Genomic DNA, 20,644 nt, shown 5'->3' on the forward strand with positions numbered 1-20,644 from the left:
CTTAAATACCTAGGACTGACAGGTGCTTGTGAGGCTGATGGAGTAGTCTCCAGAGCTTAGGATGGCTGGAAAGGCTGGGATGAGCAGTGTTCAGAGGTACATGGGGAGGGCCCTGGAAAGCAGAATTGGTAAACTGGGCAAAGTAGTGCTCTCTTGGGTTAACTTCTCAACGAATGGGACTAGTCTGGGGTCTACTCCACCCCTTTCCAGAAGTCAGTGTCACACAGGGACTGATGCAGAGCTCCTCACTCCAGAAAGTGGTAACAGGGCTAGAAGTCTGAGTGAGTGTGTAGGTGGTGTCTGGCCGCTTTGAGTGACAATCTGCACGAGGATCAGAGCTGAGACCCCCGGGAGGCCATTGTAGGTTCTCGAGCAAGGGTGGTCCAAAAGCACGAGGCAGAGTGTAACTGGGAAAGGCCGAGGCCAGCTCTGGCTGAGAGATGACGGGACCAATCCGGCCCTCGCTCCGCGGGATCACCGTCCCCACGCAGCTGGAGGGACGGGGCTGGGCCGGCAGAGGGGCGGGGCTGGGCACGTGGCCTGGGGCCGCCTCTCGGGCACGTGACCCGCCCAGGGCAAGGGAAGGGCTGGGGTGGGGCGGAGCCGCGAACCTTGGCGGCCAGCGGGACAGACCTGCGGTGGAGCGATTGACAGGCTGCAGGGCAGAGTTGGCTGTGCGCGTGGACGCTGCTGCGGCAACGCGGAGAGCGGGGACGCCGGGATGTGGAGCGGGTAAGTGCCCGCATGCCCGTGGATCTGCGCTCGTTCTGGGCCGCGCTGGCCGCCTGGAGTGGGAGAACAGGAGGGGTCACCGCTGTTGTTTGCACCCCACTTGAGAGATATCTGTACTCCTTGCCCTGCTTGCAGCGGAGGGTAGCATTGTACCGTGAGGACACGCTACTGCCTGAGAGCCTAAAGGACCTTGGCGGGACCGATCTGAGTTGCCCCAGGCTGGGAAGGTGACAGCGCCAACTCCTCCTAGTCCAGTTGAGCTCATGAGAGAAGTGGGGGATGGGGAGATGAGTGGTAGTATGTATACCCCAAAGTAAATCTGGGACACTCATTTAAAGGAGGGAACACCCATGAACTCTGGGGAAACAGTGCATTTGAGAAAGCTAGCTGTGTCTCTTCAAGGTCCCTGGCCAGTTGACTGGAACCTTCTGATTCGAGATGGAGACGGGTCTGTGCTGACCCGCAGTCTGGAGCAGAACAGCACAGACCCTGAGACTTGAGTGAGCCTTTCCCACATCCCTCACACCCACTCCCATCTGTTAGGACCATTATTCCTGTTCTTGGTCAATCAATTAGGAGATCCTGCCCCGTGTTCACAAAGGTTGGTGCCCTTTCTTGAATTTGAGCAAATACCTTCTCCCTGGCCTGGACTGGGGTGTTCCTACTAAGGACTATCCCAGGATGAGAGGAAGGAGGAAAGTCCCTGGAGAGTGAAACAGGTGAGATCTATCTCATCTCATGGGCCCCAGCTGAGCCTGACCCAAAATCCTAGGGGAGAAATGGGGCTTCCACCCCAGCCAGGGTACCAAACCTGAGTTCATGTGATGTGTGGATAGGCTTGAATCTTTTAGAGGAAGCAGAAAGCAGCCTATGTTTGCTGGAATTTCACTCCAGGGAAAGAGGCTAGCTAGGCTTGCAAAGTGTTTGGGTGGGTTCCTGGTGCCTGCAGAGATTGAGGCAATCCTGCTTGGGGATACATGCCTTTGATCCTGTCTGTTTGAGGAGCAGCCTGGTCTGAAGGAAGTTGTGAGCCTTTATGCTGGGTGGACCCAGGCAGTTGCTGTGTGACCCTCAGGGTACAGGTCCCCTTTTCTGGGCTGGGACCAGCTTGAGCTCTATGTGTGTGTCTGTCTGTGTACACACGGGGATCAGAGGAGATTCCAGGTGTCTGCCTCTTTCCCTTGTAAGTTCCCTTGAGACAGGGCCTTTCCCTTAACCTGGAACTTGTTTTTCAGCTAAGTTGGTGGCTAATATACCCCAGTGATCTCATGGTGCCATGTCCCCTCAGTGCTGAGCTTGCAGGTACCTATGGCCAAGTGGGATCTGAACCCGGAACCTCATGCTTATACAGCAAGCATCCTTACCCACAGAGCCCTCCCTCCAGCCCTTGGACATAGGGACCAGTGTCTGACCTTCTAGCATGCACTTAAAGCATTCCACTCCCTGCAGCGGTTTAGAGGGACCATGCTTGGGGTCATACATTGCGAGGTCACTCTACGTGAACCCCTCTAGAAGTCCATGTCATCTCTAAGAGGTATATCCTAGGTGCTGTGGACCCTAGCTCAGGAAGAGTTGGGATCTGGGCAGTCCAAGATTCCTGGGGCTTAACTTCCTGCTGTTAAGATGGACTGAGCTATCACTCTTGGGTGTTTGTTCGTGGTGGGGTCCTAGGCGGGGCTGAACCAAAGTGACTGGATCCTGTAGAAGCCAGGAGTAGAGATCCTTCTTAGGATCCAGAGCACAAACCTTGAACTGGCAACTCTAGTCTGATTTTTGGAATAGAGGAAGTGGGCACAGGGTCTCATCTAGCATAGGCCGGCCTCAGACTCCCTGTATAGTCAAGGATGACCACCTCTCTCCATTTCCCAAGGACTGGGATCCTGGCATGCACAGCAATACCTGGTTTATGTGGTGTTGGCTTGGAATCTAGAGCCTTGTGTGTGCTGGGCAAGTGTGCTACCAGATGAGCGGTAACTCCAGCCTCGGTCCTCATTTTGGTTTTCTTTGTTTCTGGACACACAGGTTCTTGCCATATAGACTAGGCTGACCCAGAACTCCCTTTTAAAGAAATTTTTATTAGTGTGCAGGGTGTGTGTGTGTCAGATGGGGGAGCGAGCACCTGTGTGACCGCACACATGTTGAGGTCACAGGACACTTTATGAAGTTGGTACTCTCCTTCTACTTTTACATGGGTTCTAGGAATTGACCCAAGGCCCCCAGGCTTACACAGCAAGCCCCTTCCTCACTTAGTCATCTCAGTGAGCCTGGCCTACAATTCTCGATCCTCTTGCTTAGCCTCCTTGGTGCTGCACTGCTGTGCGTAGTTGTCTAGCCTCACCTTAAGGGGCAGAGCCCAGACTGGGCTTCTCCTCCATGTCCTATAGTTTCATAGGCGTGTGGTCTTGGCCATGCGTCTAGATGATGGAGTGAGGATGATACATACATTAAAATTTCTGTACTCTGAATTTGGTCATCGGAGTCCAGAGTGTGGGTTCTGGACTTTTCTGTCACACTGAGCAGCCATATAACATTGATGTGGCCCTCTGGTCTCAGATTCCCCATTCACTGGGTGGGACCAAACTCTAATGAACTGCTAAGAAAAATAGTTGAGATCACCCAGCTTCCTAGGTGTCAAGGGCCATGCCTTTGCCCCAGGCAGTGACTAGGGAGTTCCAGAGTTGAATCTTGAGCAAGTCACTTCACTCTTCTGGGCCTTCCCTGCACGGAGGACTCCTGCCCTGAGACTTAGTCACAGGGGACCGAGAGCACTAGGGTCAGGCAGAGAGGACTAGTGCAGCCCCTGTGATCTCTCCATCCACCGTGGCCTTTCAACAGACGGAAGCATCATGCCTGCTGTTTCTTGCCCAGCACATTGGTGTCCAGGATCAGACCAGACCCTCCATAGAGCCCTGCCAGTCCTCACACTGGAAATAGAATCAGTAAACCTTGGGGAATGAGGCTGGGAAGGTACAAAGTGAAGAGGGTAGGGAGAAAAGGATGCCATGGCAGCTCCTGGGAGCGTCCTTGCAGCTATGGGTCAGGATATAGAAGCTGGCAGAGTAGGCACTAGACACATGCTATATGTCAGTGGTCTTAGGGGTATGTGTGTGTGCACACGTGTGTGTGCGCGCATGCAAGTGTGTGCACATGTGCACATGCATGTGCATTTGTGTGTGTGTGGTGTGTGTGAAATCTTGAATGAAGCGTACAGAAAGCTCCCCCCCCCCAGAAGCTTATACAAGCAGAACATGTGGCCCTCACTTAACCAGGCCTGGTCTGGCTCTTGGTGGAGAGACAGAGGCTTGAGTCCCCCTCTTGGGCTGATCTGGCTTACCCTGGGGGCAGTAGCAGGAAGAATCTGGCCTGACCACCTGTGTAGTCTCTTGATCTCTTCCTTCTACTTACTAGGGTCTGCTGCTGTTCTTAAAACCCTCCCCTATCTGCCCCTGTCTCCTACATTAGTGGCCTAACATCCCTCCCACCCTTTGCCCTATTCCCCTTCAGCCCACCCTGTCTCTTGCCTGTCCCTTGTGCCTCTTTGCCTTGGCTCACTGGATTCTGACCCAACTCCGGATCCCTACCATCAGAGAAACAAAATGTGTCCCCCCTTTCTACCCCTAAGCCCAGTCTCAGATGCTTGCTGTTCCTGCTGGTACCTCCCAACAGCTGCCACTGTCCTGCCTTTTCCCTTTAGCCACCCACAGCACCCTGTAGTTCCCAAAAGCCCGAGCCACCCCCTTTCGCTTCCCTGAAGACCCCCCCTCCCACTTCCTCATTCCCATTCCACTGTTCTCATTTAGCGTTCCCTTGCTTTTAAATTAGCTTAGTTAATCAATTGCTGTGCTGCATGCTCTGCCTGCCCTCCTACCCAAGTCCTGCTCCACCCCTGCCCATGCCCACAGACCCCCTATAATGCTTTGTCTGTGGCGTGTCCCCTCCCAGCTCATTCCTGCCCGGCAGGCAAGACAGCCCTAGGTATCATGCTTCACCACTCCACCCTTACTTGGGCTCTGTCTCCAACTTCCTCAAACCCCATCTGCATCCTGCCTCACTTCTGCGAAACCTCCATTCATTCCTGCTTGTGAGGGGCAGGTCACATGCTGTTTGTGCTGTGCCTGCAGTCTGGGTCGAGTTCCCATCCTACCACCACCTCCTTGCTGTGTATTCCTGTGTATTCAGGCCAGTCACCAACCTTCTCTCATGCGTGGTTACCTTGTTGTTAAAATTAGATTGCAGAGCCCTCCTCACTGCAACACTGTCATGATGCCTATAGTGGTTGGCTTGGTGGGCTGGTCTGAACCTGAACCAGGAACCTAGAAACCCTACTACGTACTTGTTGGTTTGGGCCTGAAGACTTAAGAGTGTGCTGGACTTGTAGGCTGCTAATAGAGAGCCATAAAACCTTCCCTGGCATCTTGTTGCTACCTGAACATCATATGTCTGTCATTCTTGGTCTCCTGAATGAGTCTGAATCCTGCCCCAGTACCATGGCACTGCCTCCCTGAGAGTCAGTTCCAGGCAAGATTTCTGTAGCTTCCTGGGGCATAGGATGTGTGCTGCCAGTCCTGGCCTCCTCCGGTTCCAGAGCTGCGCTCAGGGCCCCCTCTGCTGTTTATTTAGTGAACCATTGTGGCCTGGAAGAGAGAAGGGATTCTTAAGCGTAGAAAGAGCTGCAGAGGGCCATGCCCACTTGCTGAAGAGTCCAAAGAAGGCTGGTTTGTTCAGGCTGGGTGTAGAAGGGTTTCAAGTGATCCTATTTAGCTCTGGACAGGATCTTCTGACCCAACGAGGGTTTTTGAGTGTCTGCATAACTAACAAGCTACAGAGTTCAGGAGTTCTCCTTCAGTTATGCTTAGAGGATAGGGACAAAAAATCCTTGCTGCCTGCTGGAGTGAGAGTTGTAGCCACTGCATTCTATTTCCTGGGGAAGTGACCCAGGAGAGCATTTCCTGTATGTGGGGGCCCTAGGCTCCTAAGTCAGCTTCAGGATGGGGGATGCGGGACACCCATCTGCCTCTGACCTTGGCTGGTTTTTGTTTTTTGTCCCCCCACCCCCACCCCAGGAAGGGTTTTTCTGTGTAACAGTCCTGACTGTACTGGAACTCATTTTGTAGATCAGGCTGACCTCAAACTCAAAAAGATCTGCCTGCCTCTGTCTCCCAAATGTGTGCCACCATGCCCAGCTCTAACTGTGAGTCTTAATAACTGTCGTCCCTAGAAGAGCCATTCCCATCCCATAGTATGCCTCACAGAAGAATGTATTTCCAAACTGGGCGGTGGTGGCACATGCCTTTAATCCCAGCACTCGGGAGGCTGAGGCCAGTGGATCTCTGTGAGTTCGAGGCCAGCCTGGTCTACAAGAGACAGTTCCAGGACAGACTCCAAAGCTATAGAAAAACCCTGTTTCAAAAAACCACAGACACACACAAAAAGAATGTATTCCTAAGGACCCTGGACTGAGGCGGTACAGGGATGGTGGATTCCCAACCTACCGGAGATCTGTGGGGTTGACATACTGGTTGATGTGTGTGGGCAGTCAGAGTCTGGCTCACAGGGACCTGTGGAACCCTATTCTTCTTTCTCTGAACTTTATGGATCACCAGAACTGGCTTTGCAGCTACAAAGTAAAAAGGGAGGAGGGTCTGCAGACTGGAGTGTCTGCCAAACACACATACCACACACACACACACACACACACACACACACACACACACACGCTGGGGCTGGAGAGTTGGCTTAGTCGTTAACGTGCTATAGCAAGCAAGAGGACCTGAGTTTGAGCCAAGCATGGTGGCACACTCTTGTAATCATAGGGAAACAGAGTCAGGAGAATCCCTGAGACCCCTGTCCAGCCTAAGCAGTTAGCAAACCCCAGATCCCAGTAAGAGATCTTGAAATAACCCTGGAGGGGCCACATCCAAGGTTGACCTCTGGCCTCCATATCCATATACACACGTGCATATACCATTACAGACACATAGACACTGACACACAGACAAAACTCTCAATCTCTGGCCAGAGTTCTCATCCCGTACAGCTACCACAGCACTGTTTGGGGGCTCAGGCCTCAAGAACCCTGTGTCATCAGGACCTGCCCCCCCAACAATGTTATATTGGGAAAGTCTGTCTGTCACACACACTGGTGGCATGGTGAATCTCTGTCCTTATTTTATATCCACTGAGGCCCAGTCCCTGTCAATTAGGGCCCAATTCCAGGAGCCTCAAGGCCACATGTTGGGCCCATTCCAGAGCAGAGAGATGGCTGGCCTGGGCAGTGGACTCACTGCTATGGTCGCTAAGATCTCACTTTCTTTGTGTTACTCAGAGGGAAACTGAGGCTCAGAGGTTCTTTGAACTTCTCAGGGTCTTGAGGACAGGAGAGAGGGACAGTCCCCAGTTTCATTGGCCTTGTGCTCTTCCAGTGCAGGCTTGGCTGAGCCCCTCCCCCTGCCTTCCCACTGTTATCAGTCAGTCAGTCCAGCACCCCACCCCCCAAACCCGCCAAGCCGCTGTTCTGAAGCTGCTGGCTCAGGAGCCCCAGATTTTGCTGAGCAAGCGAATCCAGAGGTGCTGTCTCGGCACAATGGCCACTGGCCAGACCTTCCTCTCTTCCCCTCCAGGGTCTGCTTTCTAGGGGGTACTGTAGCTTGGAGGTGGAGGCTGGTTAAGGGCAGTACCCTCAGCACACCTCAGCAAGTGGGGAGTCCTGAGGCTTCTTGAAGAGGGGATGTTTGTCTGAAATCACACAGGAGGCCAAGGAGAGCTGCATTTTGCTCCTCACAAGATCCAGGGGTGGCAGGAAGTGGATATGGTATGCCTGGGCTATTTGTAGAATCTTGCTGCCTGCTGAGGTCTGGTGCTTCCTCTCTGGCCCACCTTTGTGAACACCTATCATATTGATAATGCCATTAACGATGCCATGTTATTGATGCAGTTCGATTTGCTTTAACTATGTTGAGGAAGGATCCCACTTAACTGCCTCTTCTGTATCCAGGTTTTTTGTCTAGCTCCTTCAATTCTTGGGAATGACAATCACTGGGACAGTCCCCACCTACAGTGTAAGAGTAGAGACTCATTCTAAGCATCGATACATTTATATTCATGTGTCTGCTCAACAAATGTGAACTGTGTTTGGACTTAGTGCTGGCCACCTCTACATACCAAGCACTGCCCTGCGCCCTAGGTTGGGGATGGTGGATAACAAAGGTGAATGAGTTCTGCCTTAGCCCCTAAGAGAGTTCATGCTTGGTCACTCTGCCCTTGTGATATTCCGGTTACAGCTTGTAGTGACTCTATTTTACAGATGGACAGACAGAGGCTCAAGTGACAGGTATGTGGCCTAGGCTTAGTCCCTGGGTTCAGCTCTGCAGGTCTTGAATCTCCAGTCTGAGTGTGCTGATGCCCTTGTTTGCCTTGCAGCCCATCCCAACCAGACGAGGGCCTCCCGACAGGCCTCTCAGCTGTCTCAGTCCCCTGGAAAAACCTTGGCCTCAGCAAAGGTCACAGGGAGTCCCCAGGAGGCCTGGTGGAAGCCTCTGCATCCCGGAAGGAGGCCCAGGGTGAAGAACACTCAGCAGCTGTTCCGCTGGATGTGTCACGCCTGCGCAGCTCCTCCATGGAGATCCGAGAGAAGGGCTCAGAGTTCCTGAAGGAGGAGCTGTACAAAGCCCAGAAGGTGGGTGCTCCAGGGTAGGGTTGGGGACTGAGGAAGAGCAGCCAGACTGAGTGAACCCAGATAGCTGTGGAAGGGAAGAGGGGTCATCACATGCCAGGCCTGTGCTGGAGTCCTGGGGACTCAAAGGAAGATGCTGGTTTAAACCAGGGCTCCAAGTGTCCTAAGCATGCGCTCCACCACTGACGTCTCAGAAGTCTTCAATTTTTTTTTATATCTTAACTCATCCAGAAATCTGCTTCTAGCTCTGCTAGGCTGCTGGGCTGGGGTGTTAACCTCATGCATGGGCTAAAGTACCACCGATTGTCAGACACCAGTGAGCTGGTGGTCCCAAGCTTCATACCAGGCTGGGGAGATGGTGCCTGCTTAGGGCAGGCTGACAGTCTCCTGCCTGCCCCAGGAGCTGAAGCTGAAGGATGAGGAGTGTGAACGGCTTTGCAAGGTGCGTGCACAGCTGGAGCAGGAGCTGGAGGAACTGACAGCCAGCCTGTTCGAGGTACGTTGGGCAGCCTGGGAATGGGTGGCCCAGGTAGCCAGTGTCTTGTGACCAGTCATGCAGAGATGCCCCCTCTTCTAGGAAGCTCACAAGATGGTTCGGGAAGCTAACATGAAACAGGCTGCATCAGAAAAGCAGTTGAAGGAGGCTTGGGGCAAGGTGAGACCCATCCCTGTGTGCCTAGTCCAGCCCTTGATGGGGTGTACTGGCCTCAACCAACAAGGGCATGCAACAGGTTCCTCACAGATCTACTCGGCATCAGGAACAGGAGAACCAGGTCTGGGACAGGCAGGATGGGTCTGAATTTAAGTAGCCCAGGGCCTCCAGACTCCGTTGGTGCTCCTATTCCACCATGAAGATTTGTTTTGGTCTGCTGTAGTCCAGGAGGACCCAATGGTTATTTCAGGTTTACCTTCTGACTGCAAAGCAGAAATGTGGGCCATGGCTGTAGAACACAGGCAAGCAGCTTCCTTTCTCAGAGCGCTTGGCAATCAGTAAATGTGGAGCTTGAGCTGTTCTTGGCTTCTGGAGATCTCTGAATACACAATAGAAGCTCTAAGAAGTTCCCAGAGAAGGCCTACAGCAGAGCCTCCTGATGTGACCAGAGGCAGGCCATGTCTCCTCTTAGCCTTGGTGTCCCTATCTGTAGAATGGATGACTTAGAGGTTGTTCTAAGGGCGAGGGAGAGCAACCAGGCTAGTTACTGCTGGGGCTGCTTGGCTGTCAGGCCGTGGTAGCCATGGTGATATTAATCCTGCATTGGGGTTGATGGTCATCTTGTCTGGGCCAGATTGATATGTTGCAGGCAGAGGTGACAGCCTTGAAGACACTGGTCATCACATCCACACCCGCCTCTCCCAACCGTGAGCTCCACCCACAGCTGCTGAGCCCCACCAAGGCTGGACCCCGAAAGGGCCATTCACGCCATAAGAGTACCAGCAGTTCCCTCTGCCCAGTTGTGTGCCCCACTGCAGGGCATATTCCTACCCCAGACAAAGAAGGCAAGGAGGTGAGGCACAGGCTATAATGGGCTCACAACAGGGAGGGGTGATCCTGCTTAACCAGCCAAGTGAGCATTCTGAAGAGCCAGCTTGACCCCTCCTGTGGGACCTACCACCTGTCTCTTCCCTCTCTGGGCTTTCAGGGTCCCTTGAACTATGAAGGGTGGGCAGGCTCCTCCGATTCCAAGCAGGAGGTGGTAATCTCTGAACTTGAGCAGTCTTAGAACCTGAAGGTCCTCTCTCAGGAAACCTCTTCAGAGATGCACTCCCTATGTTAAGAGTGACAGACATGTGCCACTGGACCTCTAGAAGGGACTACCTGGTGTTGGATGTCTAAGACCACCCTGTACTTATGTGCTCGAGGGTCCTCAGTACTGTGCTGAGGCAAGTATGACCTTAGAAAAGCATTTCTCTCCTGCCTCAGCAGGGAAAAGGGGAGGGAGGCTTGGTCCAGGCATGACCATGGGTCCTGGGGTAGGTGTTAGCTTCCGATACTTCACATGCCACATTCCCGCCATCCCCCTCAGGGGGAGGAACTGTGGGGGACATGAGAAGACCAGTTCAGGCTGTATCTGGTGAGCGCTGGACAGACGTGGGGTGAGATCCAGCTTCCTGGGGCTCTTGTTGAAGCCCATCCTAGCTCAGAACTCTCTCCTGAGCTTATAGGGAAGTGCAAGCAAAGCCCTCTCAGTCCCCTTCAGAGCACTGAACTTCTCATTGGACACTGACATTTCCTCCTTCCTCCTGTCTCTATGTCTGTCTGTCCATCTGTTCACCCATCCCCGGGCCCAGCCTGGGCTGCCCCCTCTACTCTCCCTGCTGCTGTGCGTGATCCCCAGCAAGGCCATCCACCTCACCTACGAGCCAACCTGGCAGCTCCCATCTGGGGAGCCGCCCACAGCCCCCAACTCTGCTTCCTCTCTCTCCTTTTCCCGACAGGTAATGGCTCCTTTAGAGGCCACCTCTTCTCTCCCCTCTGGGATTCACTGATTGTGCATGCAGCCCAGGGCAGGCCATCATTGCCTCCTCTAGTGGGCAGCAGGGAAACCTGTGAAATGTTCTCTCCTGTGTGCATGTACCTATATGTGCATTCCAGATGTACAGAGACCCATGGGTTCCTGTGGGGACCCCCCAGCTTCTTACAGGCTTGCTCTTGGTATTTTCTTCCAAACATAGTCAGTAGCAGCACTCAGGCCAAGGCCCTGGATCCAAGTCTGTAATTTTACAGTGCCAAGAAACTTAATGTACACCCAGACACAAACTGTGTTTTTCTAAATTCTTTGGTGCAAAGGGCAGATAGGACCTCTTCTTCCCCTGGACTCTGCTCCCCTGCATGGCTGCTGAGGACAGGCCTGATGGTCCACTGAGCCCTCTTGCATCTCCCTCCTCGCCTCTCCATCAACTTTGCCTTCTCTGAGGTGCTCACTCTCATCCCTGACTGCCCCCACTTGGCTCCCCTCCCCTGCAGGTAGATACAACCCTGTTTTCAGAGTTCCAGGCTTGGAGGGCATCACCGACCCTGGATAAGGACTGCCCCTTCTTGGAAAGGGTATACCGGGAGGATGTGGGCCCCTGCCTCGACTTCACAGTGCAGGAGGTGAGGTGGGCTGAAGGGCCCAAAGGTATGGCCAGCTGGGAACCCCGTCCATTAATTCCCAGTCACCCAGCACCTCACGGCTCTGCCCTGCTCTGCTACAGCTCTCAGCTATGGTGCGGGCTGCTGTGGAGGACAACACACTCACCATCGAGCCTGTGGCTTCACAGACTCTGCCAACTGCGAAGATGCCCACCGTTGAATGGAACACCACCAAGTAAGCTTAGTGCCCTGGGCCCCTCCTGCTTGGGTGGGAAGGTCCAAAATGGAGCCTCGGGCAACACCCTAGGGGACTAGGACAGGATCCTGAGTCTAGATAGGATATGGAGCCTCAGGGTGGGTGGGGACAATAACATTCAGGGTGACTGTCTCCTACAGTTTATGACCTAGCCTAGGGACTCCCAAGAGATGAATACGTCCTTGACTAGCATGTACAGTGTCATGAAACCCATCCCCAGCACTTTGTAAAACCAAGTGTAGTGGCATACATCTGTGATCCCAGCACTTGGGAGGTAGAGGCAGGAAGATCAAAAGTTGAAAGTCATTCTTGGCTATATATAGCAAGTTCAGGACAAGCCTGGGCTACACAAAACCTTGCTTTAAAAAAGAGAAAGCAGTAAAAAGAAGAGAGGAACAGTCATCACTGTCCCCATTTAGGACCAGGAAGTATCTTTGACAAAGATTCCTGCTGCCAACTGGGGTATCTCTTCTGGCTGGCGTCGTCCGTGCTCCCTCTCCCTCCTCTTCTGTCCCACAGAGATACTGGACTCTGCTTTGGTGTATAAGTGACTGCTAGCAGCTGGCTCTATCTCTTGCCAATAAATTATTCACAGCCCTGGTAGTTTACCTGCACACTGCTCAGCCAGCACTGAGCAGGGTAGCAAAGGAAGTGAGCAGTCAAGGAAGACTGAGGGTCAGGCATGTTCCCCGCCCTTGGCATTCCAGAGCTGGCCTAGGGACTGGTCCCACAAAGGAAGCCTGGCCACACAGAGGGAAAATCTGAGCCAGCTTTACAGGCAGAGGGAACAGAATGAATGCAGGCCAGGGAAGACGGAGTGTAAACACCTCAGAGTCAGAACCTAGCTATGGATCGGGGAGCTGGGGTTGAGTCTCTAGGAGTTGTTTGAGGCCAGAGGGCCCCTGCCCTTTAGGGTACCAATTCACTAGGTGGGCGTTTTAGGGGTCACCAGCATGTGTTACCTTAAAAGAAAGTTTTCTGATGACCTTTCACTGAAGGTTCAGCCTCGCAGTGAAAAAAAAAAGGCAACAAACACAATCAACTGTCCTTTACTTGGGATTCTGTATTTCCTGGACAATAGGGCAGCTACAGGGAAAGATGAGTTAGACATGGCCTTTGGAGATGCTCCTGGCTGCAAATAGAGAAGAAAGGTAAAGAAAGTAAGAGCGTTGGAAGAAGCTGAGGGAATTCAAGCAGAAGGAATGATGTAGGCTGGGGACATGGCAACCAAGTGCAGATGTGGGGGAAGGGGCCCGGATGTGGGGGAAGGAGTCCAATAGGTGATGCTCTAGACTTCATCATGAAGGCAGGAACCAGTGGAGGAGTGAGATTTGTGAGTAGGAGGCTGGACAATGGGCACTCAGGACCACAGAAACCTAGTATGTGGGTAGCTGAAGGTGGTGAGTTTCCCAAACCTGGCTGAGGAGAGAGGTGGCATGGGAGGGGTTTCTTTGTGAGGCCTGGTGGACAGGTGACGACACAGGGCTGGTTGTGGATATAGGAGACAGTCAGACCAGAATTCAGTTAGGGAAAGAGGTGATTGGGTATAAGGTACCCAGGAATCGGGGGGGGGGGGAGTTTTAGAGGCTGTAGAGAGGGAGGCTTTGTTATACTTGGTATGATATGAGATTGACGACCAAGCTCCTCTGCCTGTGTGGAGAAAGGAACATGGCTGGGTGGTAGGGGTGTAAGGGAGTAGGTATGGATCCAGCTGTGTTCAAGGTCTTTCCTGAGGACTCTTGCCCCATCCCACATATTTGTTTGGCCCCCGGGCTCCTTTGGAAACTGGGAGGAGAGGGAAGGGGAGGCCAGGCCCTACTTCCCATCTGCTTCCTGTGCTAACTCTGTGCATCCTCTGGCTGGTACATGTTCCCTGCCTCTGTGAGTCTCATTCAGCATCTTACGCTTCCTCTGTTCTCCTCAGCACGTGTGCCCTGAGTGGACTGGCCTGTACCTGCCACCACCGAATCCGCCTCGGGGACTCCAAGAGTCATTATTACATCTCACCATCATCCCGGGCCAGGGTGAGTCATCCTTCACAAGTGCCACTTGGCTTGTTTGGGACCACAGGGACTAGAACTCTGGACCGCTGGCCTGGAAGCGCAGCCTGAACTACTGTCCTCAGAGGTGCAAAGACTGACCCTGACCATAGCCAGGCCAAATGTCTTGTTTTCCTATTGCTGTGTGACAAATGACCTTAAATATAGGGGCTTAAGATAACAACCTCTCACAACCCAGTTGCTATGCAACTAAAGATAACCTTGAACTTTGATCCTCCTGCCTCCACTTCCCACGTGCTGGAATTATAGACATACTCTATACCATGCCTGGTTTTTACCAGGTTAGAGATTGAACCCAGGGCTTTGGGTATGGTAGGTTAGCCCTCTACCAGTTGGCTATATCCCCATCCAAAAGGTAATATACTCTTTTTTGTTTTGTTTTGTTCTGAGACAGGGTCTTTCTATGCAGTCCTAGCTGTTGTAGGACTTGCAGTATAGACCAGCCTGACCTTGAACTTAGAGAAATATGCCTGCTTCTCCTGAGTGCTAGGATTTAAAGGTGTGAGCCACCATGTCTGGCTGTTAAAACACTCTTATTCTCTCACCTTTCTCCTGGGCCAGGAGACTGGACACTGATGCACCAGGCAACCCCAGCCCAGGTTGCAGCCTGCAGTCAGAGCTCAGCTCAAGTAGGTTCCTTTCTGAGTTAAGCTTCTGCGGTTGTCGGTAGGATTCAGTTCTATGTGTCCCTGAAAGTCTTTGTAAGCCAGGGACACCCTCAGCTTCTACCACATGGCCTTTAAAAACAGGGCCACACAGTCTAGACATGGAGTCTTTGGACTGAAGTGTAGGCAGCTCCTACTTTGTATCTGCAGGGTGCCCAGAGCCTGTTCTGTGACTTTAAGTCCCCTTTATCTCTTCCTAGCCCAACCCACAGGTCAATAGAACCTAGTCTCTTGCAATAGTATATGCAACACTTTCTTTTATTGTGATCTTGGTGTCCGGTGCTGCCTGGCAAAGCTGTGTAGTGGAAGAGACCTGAGCTGAGGAGGGTCTAATGGTTTGTTATGTGATTCTTGGCTCAGACAGACTTAGGGATGAGGTGTTGACCAAGAGCACAGCCGTGGAGAGAAATTCTACCACTCTGCCACTCCGTGCTCAGGAGCCTCTTGTGGTTATCTCCCTCCAGCTACTCACCCCGAGTCAGAGTTGCGTTATCTCCCCTCCCCCAGCCTTGTTTCCCCTTCTCAGCACCAGGCTCAGCCACACCTGGCTGCTCCTATGCTTTCTCGCACCATCCTACCTTTGGCAGCCTCCCCCAACGCCAGTTCCCTGCACCCTTTCTGGCCTCTTGGCAATTTCTATGGGTTTGGAGGCCTAGCAAGAGTGCCAATCTTACCTACAGTCTCTTTCACTTACCAGCCTCTGGTTGCCTTACATGTAGAGCTTCCCATTTCCAGAATCCTGTGGAAGGACTCTTGTGGGCCCAGCTGCCTGTTCCTCGGCTGGTTTTCTAGATGCAGAGACTGCACGGGCATTTCTGGAACTTTACAGTGGGGTAAGGGAAGCAGGACGAGGCAGGGAAAGGAGGCCAACCAAGACAGGGCTTGGCTTTGGCTTGATCCAGAGGGAGTCCTGAGCTCGGAGCTCCCTCCCATCCTAGCCAAAGAGCTGGCCTTGTGTTCCTGCCATAAAACAAGGCACCATGGGTTCAACGTCACCTAAACCCTCAGAAGCAGTGAGATGGGGCCAGGCCTGGGGATGGCCTCTGGGCTAACAACAGAGCCCCTCTTCTCTATGAGAGTCTTTGGGGCTGCGTCTGTGCAGTAAACGAGCCTCTAGCCATACTGGGTTCTCAGCTTAGGGACAAGGCAACCTGGGAAAGCAACTCTAATTGGTTTTCATGGACTAACACGAGTACCTAGTTTATGTCTGGTGGGTCCAGACTTCCTTGCTCAAAAGGAGCCAGGTCTACAGGGGACTAAGCTTGGATGCTGACACAGGCTGCCTGATTTCCTCTGTCAGTTTGACCACTTCCTAACTCCGCACTCTACCGGTCTTTATCACTGGCAGAATGTGCATGGTGAGTGTGTCTCGCTTGCTGCATTGCTTACAGATGGTTACAGCAGTTATTCTTAGGAGCTGTGGGAGTCTTGCGACTGTTAATTAAACCTTGGAAGCCGAGCTCTAACAGAGTCAGAGAGCACCCCCTGGCTCTTCCAGGTACCTGGGACTTACTGTTCCAGGATAGGGTCTCCATTGGCTTTTGGAGGGGATCCTAGGGTATGGGGAATCTGGTGGGTCACACCCTCTCCATTCTGCCCACAGATCACTGCAGTATGCAACTTCTTCACCTACATTCGCTACATCCAGCAAGGCTTGGTTCGGCAGGATGGTGAGTGCCCCCTAGTGTTCTTTTCTGGGATAGTTCCCAAGGGAGGGCGATAGGGCAGAATCGGGCTAGTTAGGTGCCTTCCAGGACTAGCTGTCTGGCAGCAGCAGAGGTAGGACCCTACAGTTCCTTCAGTAGAAGGCCAGCAAAAGGAAGTATTGTACATTAATAAAGTGTCCCAGATCCTCCTTGGTGATGGATTCTGCTTCACTGGGGCAGCAAATCTGGCACCTTCCACATATCTGGGTCATGCTGCCTTTTCTTCTGCCTAGAAATCCTTAGGGCCAGCAGAGACAGCATTCCTGTTACTGGCTTTGATATTCAAGGTTCTTTATGATGAGTCTCTCCTGTGACTCTTTCTTCTTTATGGCCACCAAAACATGGATTCCCTGCCTCCTGGGTCCTTCCTTCTCCAGACACAGGGATGCCCTGGGCCCTGCTCATTGCTCTGGGTCAAGGTGGGAAAATATTTGCAAATATAGAAGTATAGTTCTGAGCCCACAATGATGACAGCTGTGTGTCAGAGGGTGTGTGTCTGACCAAGCAGAAAGGGTGCTCAACCACTGCCCTGCCCTAAGTCAGAGGAAGCCAGGGCAGTTGCCTGAAGTGACCATGAACTGTCTCTGTGTTTGCAGCTGAGCCGATGTTCTGGGAGATCATGAGGCTTCGGAAGGGGATGTCGCTAGCCAAGCTTGGCTTTTTCCCCCAGGAGGCCTAGGGCATGGCCCCAGGCCTGAATTAGGCTCTGAGCTAGAGCAAATGGCTGCCTTGGGGCAGATAGCAAGAAATCCGGGAGCCTGCTTGAGCCAGAAGCTGAAAGGACAGATAAACAGTCACGCTGTTGAGACAGAACTAAGTCCCACCCATTCCTCCTGGGACAGACGGAAGTCAGCCTGCCCTGGACTTCATGAGATGAACCTCTTACCCACTGGGCTCTGTTGCCACCAAGAGAATTTCCAAGAAAGCGCCAAAGACCAAGGAGCTCGGAGCCATATCGGGGAGAGGCTCAGCCCTAGGGAGGGTACCCTTGAGCAGCCAGTACCCCCTCTACAATTTCCTGCTGCTTACGAATGCTCTGTTGCTGTCTTCAGAAAGGGATTGTTCTAGGGTGACTGGATTTCCAGAGTATGCTCCGTTACAGCCTCTAAGCCCTGGGTCACCAGCACCCCCTTGTGGCCATCTCTTACCCTGTTCCCAGGTGACCTCATTAGACTGCCCAAGTGTCTCCAATCTAAACACGATGGAGGGATAACTGCCCCCGAGTGCTCTGAAAATGAGTCCAAGCCCGCCCCCCGCCCCTCCATTCCTCTGCATAGAGGCCTCTCTTTCTCCTCCCTCCCTAATTCAACCCTGTCTCCAGGAGGTCCTGGTCCTAAAATTGCCAAAGGCCTGAGCCCTTTCTTCCCAAAGTGTGCCACCAGAGGAACCTCAGGATGTAGTTGTGGGCAGGGGCCCTGAATGTGGGACTGGATGGATTGTGCAAGCTACATAGGATCCAGACCCTGTTTTACCCATCATAGCCCCCTGGGAACTGGGCTTGGGGTATCCAACCTGGACGTGTCCCTCACCACGCCCCATTTCCTTCAAGTGGAATGTAACACGATCTCTATTTAATAAAGGAAGGCTTTGTTGGTAGGGGCTAGGCAGCGGTGGCCTTCACTCCTGCGCCCTGGGGCTCTGGCCAGGGCTTGGGCATCTGAAGGAATGAAATCAAATCCTTTCCTGACTGCCCTCGTGCTTGGGATTAAACCCAAATCCTGACGCCACCCCCACTGCTACCACCACTTACTTGCTGTTGGAAGACTGTTGGAGTTGTCCTTAGTGTTCCAGTTCTGATCTGTGAATCTCCTAGCCCTCAGAGATGGCCCTCGGTCTATTAGAAGCCCGTAGTCAAAGCATCTAGGCTTCCCAGGGGCTTGGCAGGACAGTGCAAGAATGATTGGTGCTACCTGCCATGGGGCAGATAGGGACTTCAGAAGTGCTGGATTGGCACTCTTAGATGGGTCGTTAGCAAGGCATGACAGACACAAGTGGAAAGAGGTGAGGGTCACCAGAATCCCCAGGGACCTCCAAGTAGGTCTAAGGAGACGTCCTGTGGTTCCTGCCTCTGCCCCACCTGTAGGGCCCTTTGTGCTTTCTTTTAAGGAGGCACAACAGATTCTGGGTGCGGTCAGAGGTTGTCAGTAGCCTACAGGAACTTCTCTATTGGCCTGCAGCCCGGGTGCGGCTGAGATGGTAGATGAGCTGGGGGCTGGCCTGAGCTCTGTCAAGGTCCTCTGCCCTAACGGGTTCTCCGGCCAGTAGCCTGTTCCCAGGATTCTCCTGCCTCCGCTGCACCCCTTGTTCTCCTGTCCCCTCCCTGCTCCATTGTAACTCATCCTTTCCTATCTTCTCAGTCCCTGTAGACACCTGGTCACTAACCAGACCCCCGTCACATCTACTCATTCATTTAACAACACAGGGGTGATCTCTGTGCTGGACACTGGCGATAATAAACACAGCAGTAATGCATCCAGGTCCCCGGATGGAGGAAAGTAAAGACGAAGAAGGGCGGGGAAGGACTTGGTGGACCAGATGGCATCCTCCGCGTCAACTCTGTGCACCTGGGGACAAGGGAGGAGGAAAACCTGAGCTCTGGACTTAATCAGTCCCTCACCTCTGTGTTCCTGGCTCAGCCATATGCAGAATCCCACCTCACAGGACCAAAGAGACACCAGGAGGCACTCCAGAGGCCTGTGGAAACCCCTACTTCACTGACTACTTGCATTTCTGTTACAAAGCTTTGGCCAAGATCAGGCCACAGGTGGGGCCATCAACACAGCCACACCTTGGTAACAGCAATGAATAGCTTAGCACTAGTCATAGCTCCCAGCCCTCTCTGAGCCCATTGTTTCAGCCTCTTAGCAACCTTAAAACATGCTCTTTTCCCTCACAGAATGGACAGAGGCATTGGGGAACACAAAGAGGTCTTAAGGTTGGGGTTTATTTAACTCAGTGGTAGAGGCTTGCCGAGCAAGCATGAGGCCCTGGGTTTAGGCCCCTGTTCCGGAAAAAAATCAAAGAGGTCCTAACTCTCTGGGGCCCATAGTATTAGTGTTTTGTGTTTTATACTAAACACTCAAAATGTGCTACGTTCTTTGCCTCTGTAATTGACACAGAAGGCTAGGGGTGTAGATCAGCAGTAGAGTGCTCAAGGCCCAGGATTTGATCCTCAGCACCACACACACAACAAAAGAAGTGAGGGGCTGGAGAGATGGCTCAGAGGTTAAGAGCATTGCCTGCTCTTCCAAAGGTTCTGAGTTCAATTCCCAGCAACCACATGGTGGCTCACAACCATCTGTAATGGGGTCTGGTGCCCTCTTCTGGCCTTCAGGTATACACACAGACAGAATATTGTATACATAATAAATAAAAAAAAAAAAAAAAAAGAAGTGAGATTGCATCTGGGCTTCAGGCCAAAACAGATTGAAACAGGGCTGGCATTTGAACCTAGGTTTGCTTTCTATCCTATACCCTGTTACGGTTGACTGTGCTATCCAACCTGTGAGGTAGTTTGGGGCTCTTACTCTTGAAGCTGATAAGGGAGGTTAACTACCATCGGCTACACAGTTGTTCTTATATTTTCTAAATAACCCTTTTGGGCGTTATTTGGGCATAGGAATCATTTGAGGCCTCCTTGGATAGCCCTGAGTCTGGCCTCTAGGCATGAAGGCATTGAACCTGACTAAGCACATTTACCTGGTGACGCACCCTGAGATATCTCACTTTACCATCTGCCAAATCTGCCCGATTTGAACCCTGCCAGTGCTGGGACCTTGGAGCCAGTTGCTTTTCTCATTTATGAGTTGGGATTATGATTTTTTCCCCCTCATTCTCTTCCCTCATTCGATCATGCATGCATGCATTCATTTGGTGTTTATGAGTTGTATGTTTGTGTGTGTGAGTACACACGTACCATGGTGCACATGTCATAAGACAACCTCTGGTGTCATGTTGGTCCTTGTCCTCCCCTGAGTCTTTTATTGTCCATTACTGCATAGTCCAGGCTAGCTTCTGGGAATTTTCCCACCTCTGCCTCCTACTTTCCCATTAAGAACACAGCTGGATCAAGCTTTCCACAAGTTCTTTGGGTCTGGACTCAGGTCATGAGGCTCACACAGCAAAGTGCTTTGCCCACTGAACCATCTCCGCCATACTGTGTTTTTAAAAACATGCAATCTTGTCCATTTTTAAGTGTAGAATTATCGTTGTTTGGTATATTCATACTGCCATGAAACCAATTTATAAACCTTTTGCATCTTGCAAGACAAATGCTACGCCCATTAGACAGCTGCCTATTTCCACTGCCCCTAGATTATGGGAACCAGCATTCCACCTTCTGCCTCTGTGAATCTGACTCCTCTAGAGACTTGCTGTAAATGGAATTATAGCATACTCATCTTCTTTTGACTAGCTTGTTTCATTTCATGTAATGTCCTCAATATCCATCCATGCTGTAAGACGGCAGGATTTCCTTTTG

The 20,644-nt window shown here is 52.3% G+C and overlaps 1 protein-coding gene across 2 annotated transcripts; it reads left to right on the plus strand.

The window, feature by feature from the left end:
• The first annotated feature begins 608 nt into the window (after window positions 1-608).
• Window positions 609-19,449, plus strand: Rab3il1 (RAB3A interacting protein like 1). Of its 2 annotated transcripts, XM_038310195.1 has the most exons (11): window positions 609-732; window positions 8,152-8,407; window positions 8,805-8,900; window positions 8,982-9,059; window positions 9,691-9,909; window positions 10,694-10,840; window positions 11,370-11,498; window positions 11,600-11,712; window positions 13,658-13,757; window positions 16,062-16,128; window positions 16,761-19,449. In XM_038310195.1, the coding sequence occupies exons 1-11, from the start codon at window positions 722-724 to the stop codon at window positions 16,841-16,843; spliced, it is 1,299 nt and encodes a 432-aa protein (XP_038166123.1). In that variant the 5' UTR covers window positions 609-721; the 3' UTR covers window positions 16,844-19,449. The 2 variants fall into 2 exon arrangements, with proteins under 2 accessions (XP_038166123.1, XP_038166114.1); XM_038310186.1 differs by lacking the exon at window positions 10,694-10,840.
• Window positions 19,450-20,644: the final 1,195 nt, after the last annotated feature.

This window comes from Arvicola amphibius, chromosome 1 (genome assembly GCF_903992535.2).
Source record: "Arvicola amphibius chromosome 1, mArvAmp1.2, whole genome shotgun sequence".
Classification (NCBI taxonomy): Eukaryota; Metazoa; Chordata; class Mammalia; order Rodentia; family Cricetidae; genus Arvicola; species Arvicola amphibius.